Genomic DNA, 15,659 nt, shown 5'->3' on the forward strand with positions numbered 1-15,659 from the left:
CTTGAAGTCATCAGTTGAGAGCATAACGTTGAGAGTAGGCTGGGTTTATGCACATGTGACTCAAAGACCGCCTCATCAGGATTGTTACACTCTGCCTTCCCCTCCAACTCTTGGTATGAGACCTTGGCTTTGGCTTCACTGCGCCAAAAAAAAAAAGGGGGGGGCGTGTATTTTTACAGCAGAATAATTAGCATACATTAGCTGTCCCACTGAAAAAATCCTAGTGGAGATAAGACAGTGTAATTTTACCTAAGTAGCTAGGTGAAGTGAACCACAGGAGAGAGTATAGGTTTATGAAGTACTTTGGCTTGGATCCACAAAGGGACTTGGGCACAGTGAAAGACAATGGAATCCTCAAAGCCTGAGTTAGGTGCCTAGGCTCCCAATACAATGTGTGGGGAGAGAGAGGTGCTTGAGAATGGGAGCCATAACAACCAGCACGCTAGCCAATGGGAGATGCCAGTGAGGGGTATTCCCAAGCCGCACCCCCTCACGGAGTTCAATGCCCAACATCTGAGCTGCAGGGAGGCACCTATCTCTGCTTGAGCTGGGAACCCCTCTGGTGGAGTTAGTGGCTGAGCCATTTCTTGCGAGAAGTAGTTTTAGTGAAAGCAGCCCTATAACTGTATCTCTTATAAATCCACCCCCTCCCTGTTGCTGAAAGAATGTTCTAAAACAAAAAAGCTGTCAAAAACCTGCAACAGTAGTCATAATTTTTGCAAAAACCATAAAAATAAAAGCCTGTGGATGCTGTCCCTACTGCTCTTCAGGAGCAGCCAACTAACAGTTTCCAGTGCTGTGCTGTGATATTGTATACTGGTGCGTAAACAAAAAGTTGAACAAAAAGATATTAATTTCAACACCATTAGGAATACTGGGATGGGGGGAAGAGAGTTCAGTGTGCTGGTTTGACCTAGAGTAAATGGTGGATTCTCTGTAACTTGAAGTCTTTAAATCAAGATTTGAGGACTTCAGTAACTAAGCCAGAGGTTATGGGTTTATTTCAGAAGTGGGCGGGTTTGTGGCCTGTGATGTGCAGGAGGTCAGACTAGATGATCATGATGGTCCCTTCTGGCCTTAAAGTCTATGAGTGTGCACTAACGGTAAAATGATAGAACTGGCTGGAGAAAATATTAGATTTTCAAGCCCCCAGTTCTAAGAGACTTTTACAAATAGCAAATAATGTGTAATTATAAAACACTCTGATTTTACTTCTTTTGCTGTCTTTCAGTGCCTTGGTCGGTAGTTAGATCATCATTCAAACGGTGGTGTTGGGGTTGGGAAGCATAAGGCATCAGGGGTGGGTTTGACCTGTGAAAATAGAATTTAAATCAATGTAATATATTCTCAAAAGTAAATCTTATGCCATGTTTTGCTTGAGAATGTCAGAGTTCCACTACTGATTAATCTGATATGACAAAGGAGGTTTGCAGAAAGTATTTGAATTTTATTTTTTGTGTGGATAGAACTGTAACACACTTTTTAATGCTGTCTCTGTGTAAAGCACAATACCTTCAATTTGTTGTGCTGGATAAATTTTTTAGTCAATAAGGGCTAATTCCTGATCCCCTTGAAGTCAAAGAGAATTTTGCCACAGGCTTCAGTGGGACCAGGTTTTGGCCCCAAGTGAATTTAAATACCCAACATCTTAATTCTGCTTAAGAAGAGAAAGATCAACTCAATCTCAACTGGCTTAAAATTTTAATGGTTTATTTTTCACTTAGGTGAAATGGAGATACCAGATTCCAATGATCCTCTGAGTCAAGTGGATGGACATGACAGGCAAATTCCAACACCTAAAGGTAAAAATAAGAATGATTTCAATTATTTTCTTTTTCTTTTTTTTTGAGTAAAAGTGTATTTTTAAATGTACTGTGCAAAGGAGTCATTTTTGTTATGTACTTCCTTTATTTACCCAGGCATCAATATGTTGTGAGAAAGATAGGGCATGCCTACACAAACACTTACTGCCTGACAAGCCGGGGTGTAAATCTACAGCACGCCAGCATGCTGTGCGCTAACTGTCTGTGTGGACCCTACTGATGTGCACTAAAAGTTCCGTAGTGTGCATAGATATACTGCTGTATCACAGGGCTTGCGTAGACATGCCCCTGTTGTGTCCCAAATGTGACTTAATATTGGTATGGAAAATACCCTCACCAGTGATCTCATCTAGATTCCAGGAGTCTCATGATTAATTTTTGTTTAAACTTTCCTTCAGAAATGTGCTGGGTAATTTGATGACTGAACCACAAAAAAACAAAAACAAAAAAGTAGTTTCTGTTACGTACTCAGTAAAACCATATCATTACGTTTCTCAATAGACAGCATAAAAAGTGACATACCTATGAGATGCTACATTCCAGTTTGGATACAATCTCAGGAAATGCATGTTTGCATTACTTACCTGTATTTTGACATGACTGTTTTTGATAATGTCTTCCTGCCAGCTCCCTTACCACATACAATACTAAAGCAAGGTCACAGTGGGGAAAGGAATATAGTGAAAAAACCCCAGAACTACCACTATATAAAGAATGCTATAAACAAGCAAAATACTATTAATTGACTAGAATAATGGTCAAGATGTAGTATCATTAAACACCATACTACTGACAATATTACAGAGCAAGAATTTGAGGAGGAGATGGGGACAGAATCATATGGCCCTTTTGAAATTATTGCATCTTGGGGACTAACAAGCATATTTTTCAGCAAAGCTGCTATTTATCTCTTCTTTTTTTCTCTTGTTGGGGGAGAGTCTTATTTCATATTGTGTGTTGAGTTAATTTTCTTTTTGTGCAACAATACCCTCTCTCTCTCTCTCTCTCTCCCCTCTCCCCCTCCTACTTGCTGTGGCAAGGTTTTCTTTCCCAATGGTTGGATTTTCTTGGTCATATTCTGTATAGTTGTCATAGTTAGTGTACATAGTTCTTAGACTTAGTGTATATAGTAGTTGTCTCTGTCATCAAGGGACTGTTCGCCCCAGGGGCTGGACATGCCCTGTTCCCCAGGCTTCAAGCCATGTGCCTCTTGCAGCAAGCTGATGCCGTACACTAGCTGTCTAAAGTGGCTGGGGAGTCTCATGTCAAAGAGAAGGGCTAGATCTGTAGGGACTTCAAACCCCATACCAGAAAAGACAGGGACATTCAAATGAAAGCCATTCTTATGGAGACGGCCCTCAGACCAGCCTGAGAACCAAGCCTCTCCGAATCGGCACCAAGCACTCCTCCAGCACCATTCTCCATCCCCGGTGCTGAAGAGAGACAAGCGGGGAGGAGCTGGCATAGTGAGACCTGCATCGGGCCACTTGTCCTCCCCCGAGCCACTGATGGCTCCAGACTCCACCTAGAGTGCTCACCACAGAATCCCAGGAGCAGGCATGGAGCCAGATGGTTCCTGGCCTCCTTGGCACCGGAGGTTTTTCAGGCGGTGAAGGATCTGCTGTCCCTCCTGATCCCACTGACTCCTGAGGACCCCTGCCAGCTAGGGCAACCAGGGTCAGAAGGGAAGAAGTCCGTCAAGCTCCGTCTCAGTACGAGGCACTGTCCAGAGGCAAGCCCTCCATGGTACCAATGCATTGGTCACCGTCCTGACACCGGTCCCCAGTCTGTCAGCACTGCCCAGTGGTGAAAGCAGGTACTGCACCGCCATGGTCTACAAGGGAAGAATCCTCTTAGGAGTCTGAAGGGGACTCCTTCGCTCCGTCCAAGACCTATCGATACCCAGCCTCCAGATTTCGGTGCCGGCATCTAGCCACCAGGCCACTACTGGCCGATGCACTGGCAGTACTGGAACTCTGGGGGGTTCCCCTGATACCAGGGCCCCCTTCCCACCTCTCAGATTTGGTGGTGTCAGAAAGGCGTGCCACTACCTCATCCACCCGGCATCGGACTCCAACATCGATCCCGGTGCCGATGTTTAGTAGGTGGTTGCAATGGATGTAGTGGAAGCAGAGGAAGAGGAGGGAGCCTCTCCTCCAGCACAGGCCTCCTCCTCCTCATCCCCGGATGAGGCATTTTCAGGCCCTAGTACCCTGCTCGTCAAGACAACTTAAGGGCCCACCAGGACCTCCTGAAAAGGTTTGTGGAGACCTTGGGTCTGGAGGTGGAAGAGCTTAAGGAGTTCGCCCAAAGCCTGATGGACATACTGGCTGCCTCTCCTCCCTCCAGCATGGCCTTAGCCGTAAATGAGGTAGTGTTGGGGCCCGTTAAGACACTGTGGCAGACCTCTTCTTCTCTGCCCCCCACCTCAAAGAAGGCAGAGAAGAAATACTACCTCCCAGCAAGCAGGTTTGACTTCCTTTACTCTCACTTCCCCCGGGATCCCTGGTAGTGTCAGCGGTGAATGAACAGGATAGACACCACATGCATCTGACGAAGTGGGTATTCACCCACGAAAGCTTATGCTCCAATACATCTGTTAGTCTATAAGGTGCCACATGACTCTTTGTCGCTTTTTAGGATAGACAGGGGCAGTCAAGTGCTACTCCCAAAAATAAAGATGCTAAGAGACTTGACTTCTTTGGACAGAAGGTTTATTCAATGGGCAGTTTCCAACTATGTATCTCCAACCAGTAGGCTCTACTGGAGAGGTACAATTTTAATCTGTGGGACTCGCTGTCCAAATGTAAAGACTCCCTCCGACAGGAATCGAGGCAGGAATTTGTGGCCATCTTGGAGGAGGGCAAGACTGTGGCCAGAACTTCCCTTTAGGCGGCTCTGGATGTGGCCGACTCAGCAGCCAGGACTGTGGCTTCAACTGTCGCCATGAGGCACTGTTCGTGGCTTCAGTTCTCTGGCCTTCCTCATGGGGTTTAGCAGACTGTCCAGGACTTCCCCTTTGAAGGCTCCTCCCTGGTTTCTGAGCAGCCAGACTTGAAGCTCCACAGCCTCAAGGACTCAAGAACTACACTTCGTTCCTTAGGCCTTTATAAGCTACCAGCCTCCAGGAAGCTCTTTAGGCCCCAGTAGCCTTCCAGGTTCGTGCACCTTCCAGGCTGGAGGCCTACAGAAGAAAGGGGAAGGGTTATAAACAACGACAACCCTTCCCTTATACCTCTGCCTCCCAGTCAGGCTCTCACAGATACTCCGGTGGGGCCAGCAGGCCTTTTGAAGGTATGCCCAAGGGCATTATACCAGTCTCAGCTCTGGATCCACCTCCTCTTTTGTTTTTGGACCACCTGTCACCCTTCAGCCCAGCGTGGTCCTATATAACATCAGACGGTTGGATATTGAGTACAGTAACAGTTGGTTACACTCTTCAGTTTTCATCCACCCCTCACGAGCAGCTTCTCATCTAGGAGGTGCAAGCCCTCCGATGCATGGGGGCGGTGGAGGAGGTTCCTCAAGGCCTGAGACCTGATCCCGAAGGCCCAAAGTGGTCTACGGCCTATCGTGGACCTGAATGGCCTCAACAAATATCTCAAGAAACTGAGGTTCTTCATGGTCTCTCTGGCCTCCATCATTCCCTCACTGGATCCAGGAGACTGATACACCATCCTTGACTTAAAGGATGCCTATTTCCACATCTCTATCTTCTGCAGCCACAGAAGATTCCTCAGGTTCATAGTGGGATAACGCCACTACCAATACACTGCCCTTCCCTTCTGTCTGTCGGCAGCCCCATGGGTTTTGATGAAGTGTCTGGTGGTGATGGCAGCGTTCCTCAGGCATCGAGGCATGCAAGTCTACCCATACCTTGATGACAGGTTGATCATAGGTCGGTCACTGGCTCAGCTGCGGCACAGCATCAGCACAGTACGGGTCACCTTGCAGGAACTGAGTCTATTGATAAATGAGCAGAAGTCAACCCTGGTCCCGGTTCAGAGAATAGTGTTCATCGGGGCAGTGCTCGATTCAACCCAGGCCATAGCCTCCCTACCAGCTGCCCATTTCCAAGCTATGTTGGACCAGATTTCCAAAGTCATGATCCACCCACTAACGACAACTCGGGTCTGCCTCAAGCTGTTGGGTCACATGGCGGCATGCACCTACATGGTGCAGCACGCAAGGCTGTGCCTCGGACACCTTCAGATGTGGCTGGCGTCAGTTTACTCCCCTAGCAGACACCTTCTGGACTCGATACTTATGATTTCACCTCCGGTCCTCGCTTCACTGACCTGGTGGAGAGACTCAGGATCTGTAATGAAAGGGTGCCTTTTGCTGCCTCTCATCCATCAGTAACCTTGGTCTCAGATGCGTCAGATCTGGGGTGTGGAGCCCACCTTGGCAGTCTCAGGACCCAGGGCCTCTAGTCCCAGGAAGAACTCTCCCTGCATCTAAATGTCAGGGAACTCTGCGGTACGTTTGGCTTGGCAGGTGTTCTTTCCCCAGATCTCAGGCAAAGTGGTGCAGGTCTTGACAGACAACACGGCATCAATGTTTTACATCAATGGTCGCCAAATGCTGCTCCTGCCTGCAAGCACCACTCCTGCAGCTCCCATTGGCCAGGAACAGGGAAATGCACCCCCGGGGCTGCAGGGGTGCGTTGGCCCCTTCCAGGAGCGGCATGGGGCTGGGGCAGGCAGGGAGCCTGCCTTAGCCTTGCTGCGCTGCCACCGGGAGCCACTTGAGGTAAGTGCCGCCCGGTGGGAGCCCGCACCCCAATCTCCAGCCCTGAGCCCCATATCCCCTCCTGCACCCCAACACTCTGCCCCAGCCCGGAGCCCCCTCCTGCATCCAAACTCCCTCCCAGAGCTTGCACCCCTCATCCCCTCCTGCATCCCAACCCCCTGCCCCAGGATCAGTCCAGAGCCCCCTCCCACACGCCAAACCCCTTGGCCCCAGCCCAGAGCCCACACCCTCAACCCGGTGAAAGTGAGTGAGGGAGAGTGAGCGACAGAGGGAGAGGGGGAATGGAGTGAGCAGGGCGGGGCTTCAAAAAGTGATCTTGTGCATAAAAAGGTTGGAGACCGCTGTTTTACATCAACAAGCAGGGAGGGACTCAATCTTCAGCCCTGTGCAAGGAGGCCCTCAGGCTGTGGGGCTTCATTGTGAAACACGCTATTTATCTTGAGGCGTCACATCTCCCAGGAGTCTGAAACATGCTGGCGGATAGCCTCAGCAGATCCTTTTCCTCTCACCACGAATGGTGTCTTTACCCAGTGCTAGTCAGTGTCATCTTCGAGAAGTGGGGATCCCCCAGGTGGACCTGTTCATCACCAGACAGAACAGGAGATGCCATCAGTTCTGTTCACTGCATAGGTACAGCATGGGCTCCCCCTCCAATGTCTTCCTGCTCTTGTGGCCAGATTGCCTACTATATGCCTTCCCACCTATTCCCTTGGTTCACAAGGTTTTCCTAAAGATCAAACGGGACAATGCGAAGGTTATCAAAAATTAAAATTAAAAAATTAAATTAATGGAGATATCCTATCTCCTAGAACTGGAAGGGACCTTGAAAGGTCATCAAGTCCAGCCCCCTGCCTTCACTAGCAGGACCAAGTACTGATTTTGCCCCAGATCCCTAAGTGGCCTCCTCAAGGATTGAACTCACAACGCTGGGTTTAGCAGGCCAATGCTCAAACCACTGAGCTATCCCTCCTCCCCAATAGCTCCTGTGTGGTCACGCCAGCATTGGTTCATGTAACAGAGCGTAGCAAGGCCCCCTTTGTTCCTGCCTCTGCTCTGTTCCAAAAGTCTCTAGCCTCAGGTTCGTGATCCGATCGCCTCATGGGACTTAAACTTGGTCCTGTTGAGGCTCACTGGGTCTCCCTTTGAGCCATTAGCATCATGCCCCATACTGCTTCTCTCTTGGAAGGTCGCCTTCCTGATGGCCATCACCTTGGCCAGAGGGTCTCTGAGATCAAAGTCCTGATGTCAGAACCCCCTTATATGGTGTTCTTCAAGGACAAGGTCTAGCTGTGCCCCCATCTGACCTTCCTACCAAAGGTGGTGTCGCAGTTCCACAACAACTAGGACCTTTTTCTTCCTTTCTTCTTTCCAAATCCTCACAAGACCGTGGAGGAACATCAGTTTTGTACACTGGATGCTAGGCGTGCCCTCGCCTTATATATTGAGAGTACCAAGCTCTTCCACAAGTCCACACAACTCTTTGTAGCAGTAACGGAAAGGATGAGCGAACTACCTGTGTCATCCCAAAGAATCTCGTCCTGGATAACCGCCTGTATCCGAGCTTGCTACGAGCAGGCGAAGGTTCCACCTCTGGCCATCATGACTGCACATTCAATGAGAGTCCAGGCTTCATCAGCAGGCTTTCTCACACAGGTACTAATCCAGGATATCTGCAGAGCTGCCACATGGTCATCTGTTCATACCTTTGCGTCCCACTATGCCATCAGCCAATAGGCCCAGGACGATGCCAGTTTTGGGAGACCACATCCATGAGCTGACCTCTGGGGTTATTGCTTGTGAGTCACCTAGCATGAAATGGACATGAGCAAGCACTCGAAGAAGTCAAAAACGGTTACTAACCTTTCATAACTGTTCTTTTTCGAGATGTGTTGCTCATATCCATTCCATGACCCACCCTCCTACCCCTCTGTCGAAGTTACTGGCAAGAAGGAACTCAGTGTGTATGGGGACGGTGGCACCCTTATACAGGCACATACGTGTGTGACTCCAGAGGGTGCTAGAGTCGGCCCTACTGATACCACTGAGGGAAAAATTTCCAGTAACTATGCATGCGGCGTGCACACATCTATCATGGAATGGACATGAGCAACACATCTCGAAGAACAAGAGTTATGAAAGGTTAGTAACTGTTTTATATTTTGGTTTGCTGGCAACTCTGAAAAATTGGAAAATATAATTCATTTCAGGTCAAACTAAAAACAAATTTTTGGGAAATATTCAGCAAACAGAAAAGCTGGAAAAAATGGAAGAATGACAGCCAAGATTTAAAAAAAATAGAAGCCTAAAGTTTGGCTCCAAATAAATATTTAGACACTTGGGTTCTTCTGAAAATTCCACCCTAAGGGAGTTAGTTGTCCAAGACCCAATGAAATTCTTTGGAATTTGAAGTAACTCTCTTAGATGCCTTTGAAATTTCTGGCCAACTAGCACCCATGAGTTTCTGGGAGCTCAGTGCTTTTGAAAATTGGGCCATCAAAGGGTACGTCTATACTTACTTCCTGGTCCGGATGTAAGCGATCGATCTTCTGGGATCGATTTATCGCGTCTTGTCTAGACGCGATAAATCGATCCCGGATCGATCCCGGAAGTGCTTGCCGTCGACGCCGGTACTCCAGCTCAGCGAGAGGAGTATGCGGCATCGACGGGGGAGCCTGCCTGCAGCGTCTGGACCCGCGGTAAGTTCGAACTAAGGTACTTCGAATTCAGCTACGTTATTAACGTAGCTGAATTTGCGTACCTTAGTTCGAAGTGGGGGGTTAGTGTGGACCAGGCCTATGTGTGTGCCTGAACATCTAACCTGACAAATGCTCCCACAATTGTGTGCCTACACTTACATGAAGCAACTACCCTATGTGTGTATACAAATATGCTTTCATGGTGATTACATGCACACATTCAGGCTATGGCATTGCACATGCATTTTTTATCATTGACCTGGGTAGGGCCTCTTTCCAAAATGTTGTTTTGAGATCTTCACTCACAAAGGAAGACATTTTAGGTTAAGTTTTGCATGTAGCAGTGATTTCACTCCTTGCTGCAGTCAGTATTCCAAGATGGATATTATTTAAACAATACATGTTTTCTTCATTGGGAAGCCCAAAAGTATTATCAATCTAGTAGTAGTTGTATCCTTTGTTTTTTAACCTGTTTAATAACTGTTCTTGAGAATTTGGTAGCAGTTGATATTCCCATAATCCGTGAAAGAAGTTTCCTTATTTCTACCATCTTTCCAACACTCACAAGAATCACTGCTCCATCTTAATCTGTTTACTGTGAGATTCTCTTTGCTATATTTTATATTATTTTCATTCCATCTTAAAAGATGAGGAACTGGCAATCCAACAGAGGCAATTCAATATACAAAAGAGTTCTGACTATATTGCAGTGTTAGTTGTTTCTGTAGCCTAGTGTATATGTGGGATGCCAGGGCCATCATAATTTGATATGTAGACTAAATTTTGCTAACCTCTAAACTCTTGACAGAACAGTTTTGCATTTGTCCAGGCAAGATGGAATATTAGAATTGATTGTAAGACATTTTATAAATCATAACAAGTGAGAAGTTTAATTTAAAACTACTGTGCCTATGGCAAATACAGAAATATCTAGCAGATAGATTTTTCTGTCTGAATCCTTGGCATTCAGACAGCAGATCCAAAGCCTATTGAAGGCAATGGGAGTTTTATCTTTGATTTCAATGGGCTTTGGATCAAAGTCAGAGTAAAGCAAAGATTCCCTAACAATAACTTGTATATAATGGAGCAAATTAGTTTGCAATATAACAGGACTTTTAAAAATAAAAGTTTTCTATTTGAATATATGTATCCCAAAGCAAATGTAATTGTCGGAACATAACATATATTTATAACTGCAGTAATACTATTTGAACATAGTGAACCTTAGCCATTTTTGTAGGGGGTTTTCTTTCCTTGTTTCATAAAATATGCCACTGCTATACCAGATTACTAAATCTGTTTGAGTTAACAAAGTCTCAGTTGGCAGGCACAGTATTTGAAGTATTGCTCACAAAACACAATTTAAATACATAAACATAATTCAAGTTCTGTTACATTGCATTTCACTTTTTCATACATTTATGGGAAATAGAATATTTGTAAGGAGAGAGCACCACATTTTTGGGGAATCATGAGATGCACAATTAATGAAAGAGAGCAGTTTCTTACCCCAAATCATTGCATCTAAGTGGAATCCACACAATATTTGTGGCATACCATGCACCATAAAAAGTAACTGTTCATTATCACCACAGAAATTAAATAAAGAAAACATTCTTAACAATATAGCTGGTTAAATTTTCCACTTTGTTTGGAAGATTTGCAATTATAGGTTATCTGAAAAGAACTTCAAATAACAGGGCAGCATAACAAATGGCTGGCTGCACTGTCATACAATTACTTCAGATTTAGTAAGTTCTGTAAACAGCAGGCTTCCCCCTCTATTTGACATTGGTGAGGCCTCATCTGGAGTACTGTGTCCAGTTTTGGGCCCCACACTACAAGAAGGATGTGGAAAAATTGGAAAGAGTCCAGCGGAGGGCAACAAAAATGATTAGGGGGCTGGAGCACATGACTTATGAGGAGAGGCTGAGGGAACTGGGATTGTTTAGTCTCCAGAAGAGAAGAATGAGGGGGGATTTGATAGCTGCTTTCAACTACCTGAAAGGGGGTTCCAAATAAGATGGATCTAGACTGTTCCCAGTGGTACCAGATGACAGAACACGGAGTAATGATCTCAAGTTGCAGTGGGGGAGGTTTAGGTTGGATATTGGAGAAGAACTTTTTCACTAGGAGGGTGGTGAAGCACTGGAATGGGTTACCTAGGGAGGTGGTGGAATCTCCTTCCTTAGAGGTTTTTAAGGTCAGGCTTGACAAAGCCCTGGCTGGGATGATTTAGTTGGGGATTGGTCCTGCTTTGAGCAGGGGGTTGGACTAGATGACCTTCTGAGGTCCCTTCCAACCCTGTTATTCTATGATTCTATAATTCTATGTATCATTTCTCAGAAGAAATGAAACTACCAAATAAAGAATGAGTGCTTCAGGGGTGATACAGAAATGGGGTAGCTGTAGTGCATTGCGCTTATGATTCTAACTTTTTCTGTAGGATGTTGGTAGGAAAACATTGGTGCCAGGGTAGTTATTACTTGATTTGTAGTAACAAAGTAACTTAAAATATTATTCAACATGTTTGTAAAAATGGCAGGAGAAAAAAATGAACTTGAGCCAAAGTCAGAGTTTCTGAAAGTGGATTCCATTTCATTGACTTCAGGGAAATGGCATCTGGTCACACCATATCTGAATTTGGCCATAGAATATTGGTGTTTCTTTCTCTGATAGCAGTTTTGTTCCTGTCACTTTTGGTATCTGGTCTTAAGTTCAGATCACATATTCTGGATCACTTAAAAGCTGTGGAGCAAATTCATTCTTAGAGTAACTGGTTTCACTGAGATTACAGCAGAAATGAATTTGAGCCAATTTGTCTGGTAATCCTTTGTGGTTGAGGTTTTGATCTGTAATAATTACCTCTCATGCATCCTATCTTGCTGAATTAAATACCATTCTGCAGTTGAATAAATTTTAATTTACAAGGGAATGTCTGTGACTGGGCTGATTTAGCCAAATTCACTCCAAGTCAAGATTTTAAATAGCCAATAGTAAAAAGTATTGAAGCAGGTGGTGTACAGCCTGTGAGCTGGAGGCCAATTTACGGCTCTCAAGGGTAACCATATTAAGAAGAAAAAGTTTTTAATTATGAATTGAAAGAGTGCTTCCTGACTGCACCCTGTGGTTTTCAAACAGAAGTGCTTAAAGCAGCCCCTTCACTGCAGAGAGGTGGTATGGAGCACAGTGATCCCAATTGCCTTCTGCCACTTGCCTGGCAGAACCAGAAAAAGTTCTGATATGACCTGGGAATGCTCTGAGTAGCAGCTGTTGTTTCCCGGCTACAGCTGTGGAGTAGCTTCTCATCTGGCCATCTGCTATATCACAGGAAAGAGAGAAGAGAGTAACTCTGGGTAGTTCAAGGATGGGAATTCAACTGGTTCTGCCTGAGCCTACGGAAGGACCTAGTAAAGGATAGCTCCTCTCCTCCATACAGCCATGCACAATGCCCAGGAGAGGAGGGAAAGGGAAAAGCACCAGCAACCAGTTACAGCTCCCTGACTCTCTGACCTGGTTCAGGTCATAACAGCCTGGGAACAGCCAGAGGTAGCAGAGAGAGAATATAATAGCCAAATATGCTGGCCCCTCGAAAATCCCCTATTCCTGAGGAATCCAGACAAGGGACTTGTGGGTGGCTTCTTCTCCCTGATTGCTGTTTGGGTGGCACAACTGTAGTGGAGGAAATGAGAAGAAATGACCCAAGCTATCAATTGTTGCCCCTTAACCCTTTTGGAATAAAGTTGGGTCCTGGGATTGAAAAGGTTGGGTACCACTATGTTAGAGCCTGCCCTATGTACGTGATAGAACTATGTGCTGTAATTATCACTCCCAGGCTTTCACTGTCCTCAGGTAAAGACGCTGCCATGAAACAGCAACAAATTCAAAGAGCATTCTCACTGATGACATTAAGGATGAATAAATAATGTGAGCAGTCTCTGAAACTGAGTTCCAAACTTTTAATAGTTTTGTATCAGGTGCCCTTTAACAGAGACTCAGCTGTTCCCTTACTGCCTCCATTGCTCACCCCGTTTGCAAGCGCCTCTGCTTTTGAGGATCCCATTGTGGGGTAAAACTGGCAAAATACACAAGGTGCTGCTGCATCCTAGTTTCTCTCCCTCTTGTGTGCAAAACATTCTCTGGCGGCCAAAACCACCCCCCACACAAACACACACGATGATATAGACCTCAATCTCATCCACATCTTTTCTGCCAAACCTTCCTGCCCCATCTCCTGTGATTAACGTATTAAGCCTGGCCCAATCAGTGCTAAACTGCCTGTTTAAACTTGTGCCCCCACGAGTAGTCACAAGAATTATGGTTCCACTCCTCTTCCATTTAGATAGCTACCACACTACAGCTGTCTACTGTATGTCTTTACACTGGGCCTCAAAAAGTTAGGGCTTGATGATTTTGTCAGAATTGGAGAGCAGAACTTTATTTTTGTTTCTTTTCATGAAATATTTTTTCTGACATAAGGTGTATCATTGGAAACCCATACTTTGACAAATATATTGAATTATTGCAATCTATTCATCTTCCTCCTCCCATCTCTGTCTTGACAACCCAAAGTGAAAGTAAACTACGTTGTTATTACTGTCTCTGCAAAAGTGGCAATACCAGTTTTGGAATTTTTAAATACTAAGTTAAGGATGTTCATCTTGGAAATTGCTATTCTAATTTGTGGTGGGATGAATGTGTGTTCTCTGTTGCTAATTGAAATACTGGTGTGTGTGTGTGTGTGTTCTTCAGAAATGTTAAATTCAAATAATAGTTAGAAATTAGTTACTTGTACCCCTTCCAATAAAGAAGGTATCAAAAGATACAGAAAAGTCAATTGGTGATTTTCTAAGAACTTAAGAATATAACAATGGGCATACTGCGTCAGACCAGTGGTCCATCTAGCCCAGTATCTTGTCTTCCAAAAGTGTCCAGTGCCAGATGATTCAGAGGCCATAAACAGAACAGGGTAATTTATCGAGTGATCTATCCCCTGTCCTCCTGTCCCAACTTCTGACAGAAGTTTAGGGACACCCAGAGCATGGGGTTGCATCCCTGACCATTGATGGACCTATTCTCCAAGAACTTATCTAATTCTTTTTTGAACCAATTATAATTTGGGCCTTCACAACTTCCCCTGGCAATTAGTTCCACAGCTTCACTGTACGTTGTGTGAAGAAGTACTTCCTTATGTTTGTTTTAAACTTGCTGCCTATTAATTTATTGAGTAATTTTGTATCCTCTCCAAACTTTCCCACCTCACTGTTTACCCCTTTTTCCAGATCTTTGACTATGCTGAATAGCACAGATCCTTGTACCGATCTTTGGGGGATCCTGCTATTTATCTCTCTCCACTGGGACAACTGAACATTGATTTCTACCCTGTGTTTCCTATCTTTTAACCAGTTACTGATACATGATAAGACCTTCCACCTTATCCCATGTGTGCCTACTTTGCTTAGGAGCCTTTTTTAAGGGACCCTGTCCAAAAGTCCAGGTACACTGTATCAACATTAGGGTGACCAGACGTCCTGATAAAATCAGGACTGTCCCGATATTTAGGTGTTTGTCCCGATATTTCGCTCCGCCGGCAGCACTTGGCTTTCCCCCCACCCCCCTCCGCCGGCAGACACCCCCCCCCCCCCAAATGTGTCCCGATATTTTCTTCCTCTCATCTGGTCACCCTAATCAACAGGATCACCCATGTCCACATGTTTGTTGACCCCTCCAAAAAATTCTAATACATTGATAGGTATGATTTCCCTTTACAAAAGTTGTGTTGACTCTTCCCCAACATATCATCTTCATCTGTGTGTCTGATAACTCTGTTCTTTACTATAGTTGCAACCAATTTGCCTAGTACTGAAGTTAGGCTTACCAGCCTGTAATTGCCAGGATCACCTCTGGAACCTTTTAAAAAAAATTGGCATCACATTAGCTATCCTCCAGTCATCTGTTACAGAATGTGATTTAAGTGATAGATTACGTACCACAGTTAGAAATTCTTTAATTTCATATCTGAGTTCCTTCAGAACTTGAGTGAATACCATCTGGTGACTTATTACTGTTTAATTTATCAGTTTGTTCCCAAATTTTCTCTGTTGACACCTCAGTCAGGTACAGTCCCTCAGATTTGTCACCTAAAAAGAATAGCTCAGGTGTGGGAATCACCCTCAAATCCTCTGCAGTGAAGACTAATGCAAAGAATTAATTTAGCTTCTCCACAATAGCCTTGTTTTCCTTGAGTGCTCCTTTAGCACCACTATTGTCCAGGGCTTCTGATGTACTTAAAAAATTTTTTTTGCTGTTAGTTTTTGCCTTTTGCTACGTGCTCTTCAAAATCTTTTTTGGCCTGCTTAACTATACTTTTACACTTGACTTGCCAGAG

General features: G+C 45.1%; 1 protein-coding gene across 1 annotated transcript in view; it reads left to right on the top strand.

Annotated features, from left to right (window-relative positions):
• ROR2 (receptor tyrosine kinase like orphan receptor 2) overlaps positions 1-15,659 on the top strand; it is a 114,192-nt gene that overhangs the window by 45,369 nt on the left and 53,164 nt on the right. The window contains exon 2 of the mRNA XM_065405900.1: positions 1,725-1,802. Coding sequence (XP_065261972.1) covers positions 1,725-1,802 — 78 coding nt within the window. The remainder of the gene's footprint in view (positions 1-1,724; positions 1,803-15,659) is intronic.

Source organism: Emys orbicularis, chromosome 6, assembly GCF_028017835.1.
Source record: "Emys orbicularis isolate rEmyOrb1 chromosome 6, rEmyOrb1.hap1, whole genome shotgun sequence".
Taxonomy (NCBI): domain Eukaryota; kingdom Metazoa; phylum Chordata; order Testudines; family Emydidae; genus Emys; species Emys orbicularis.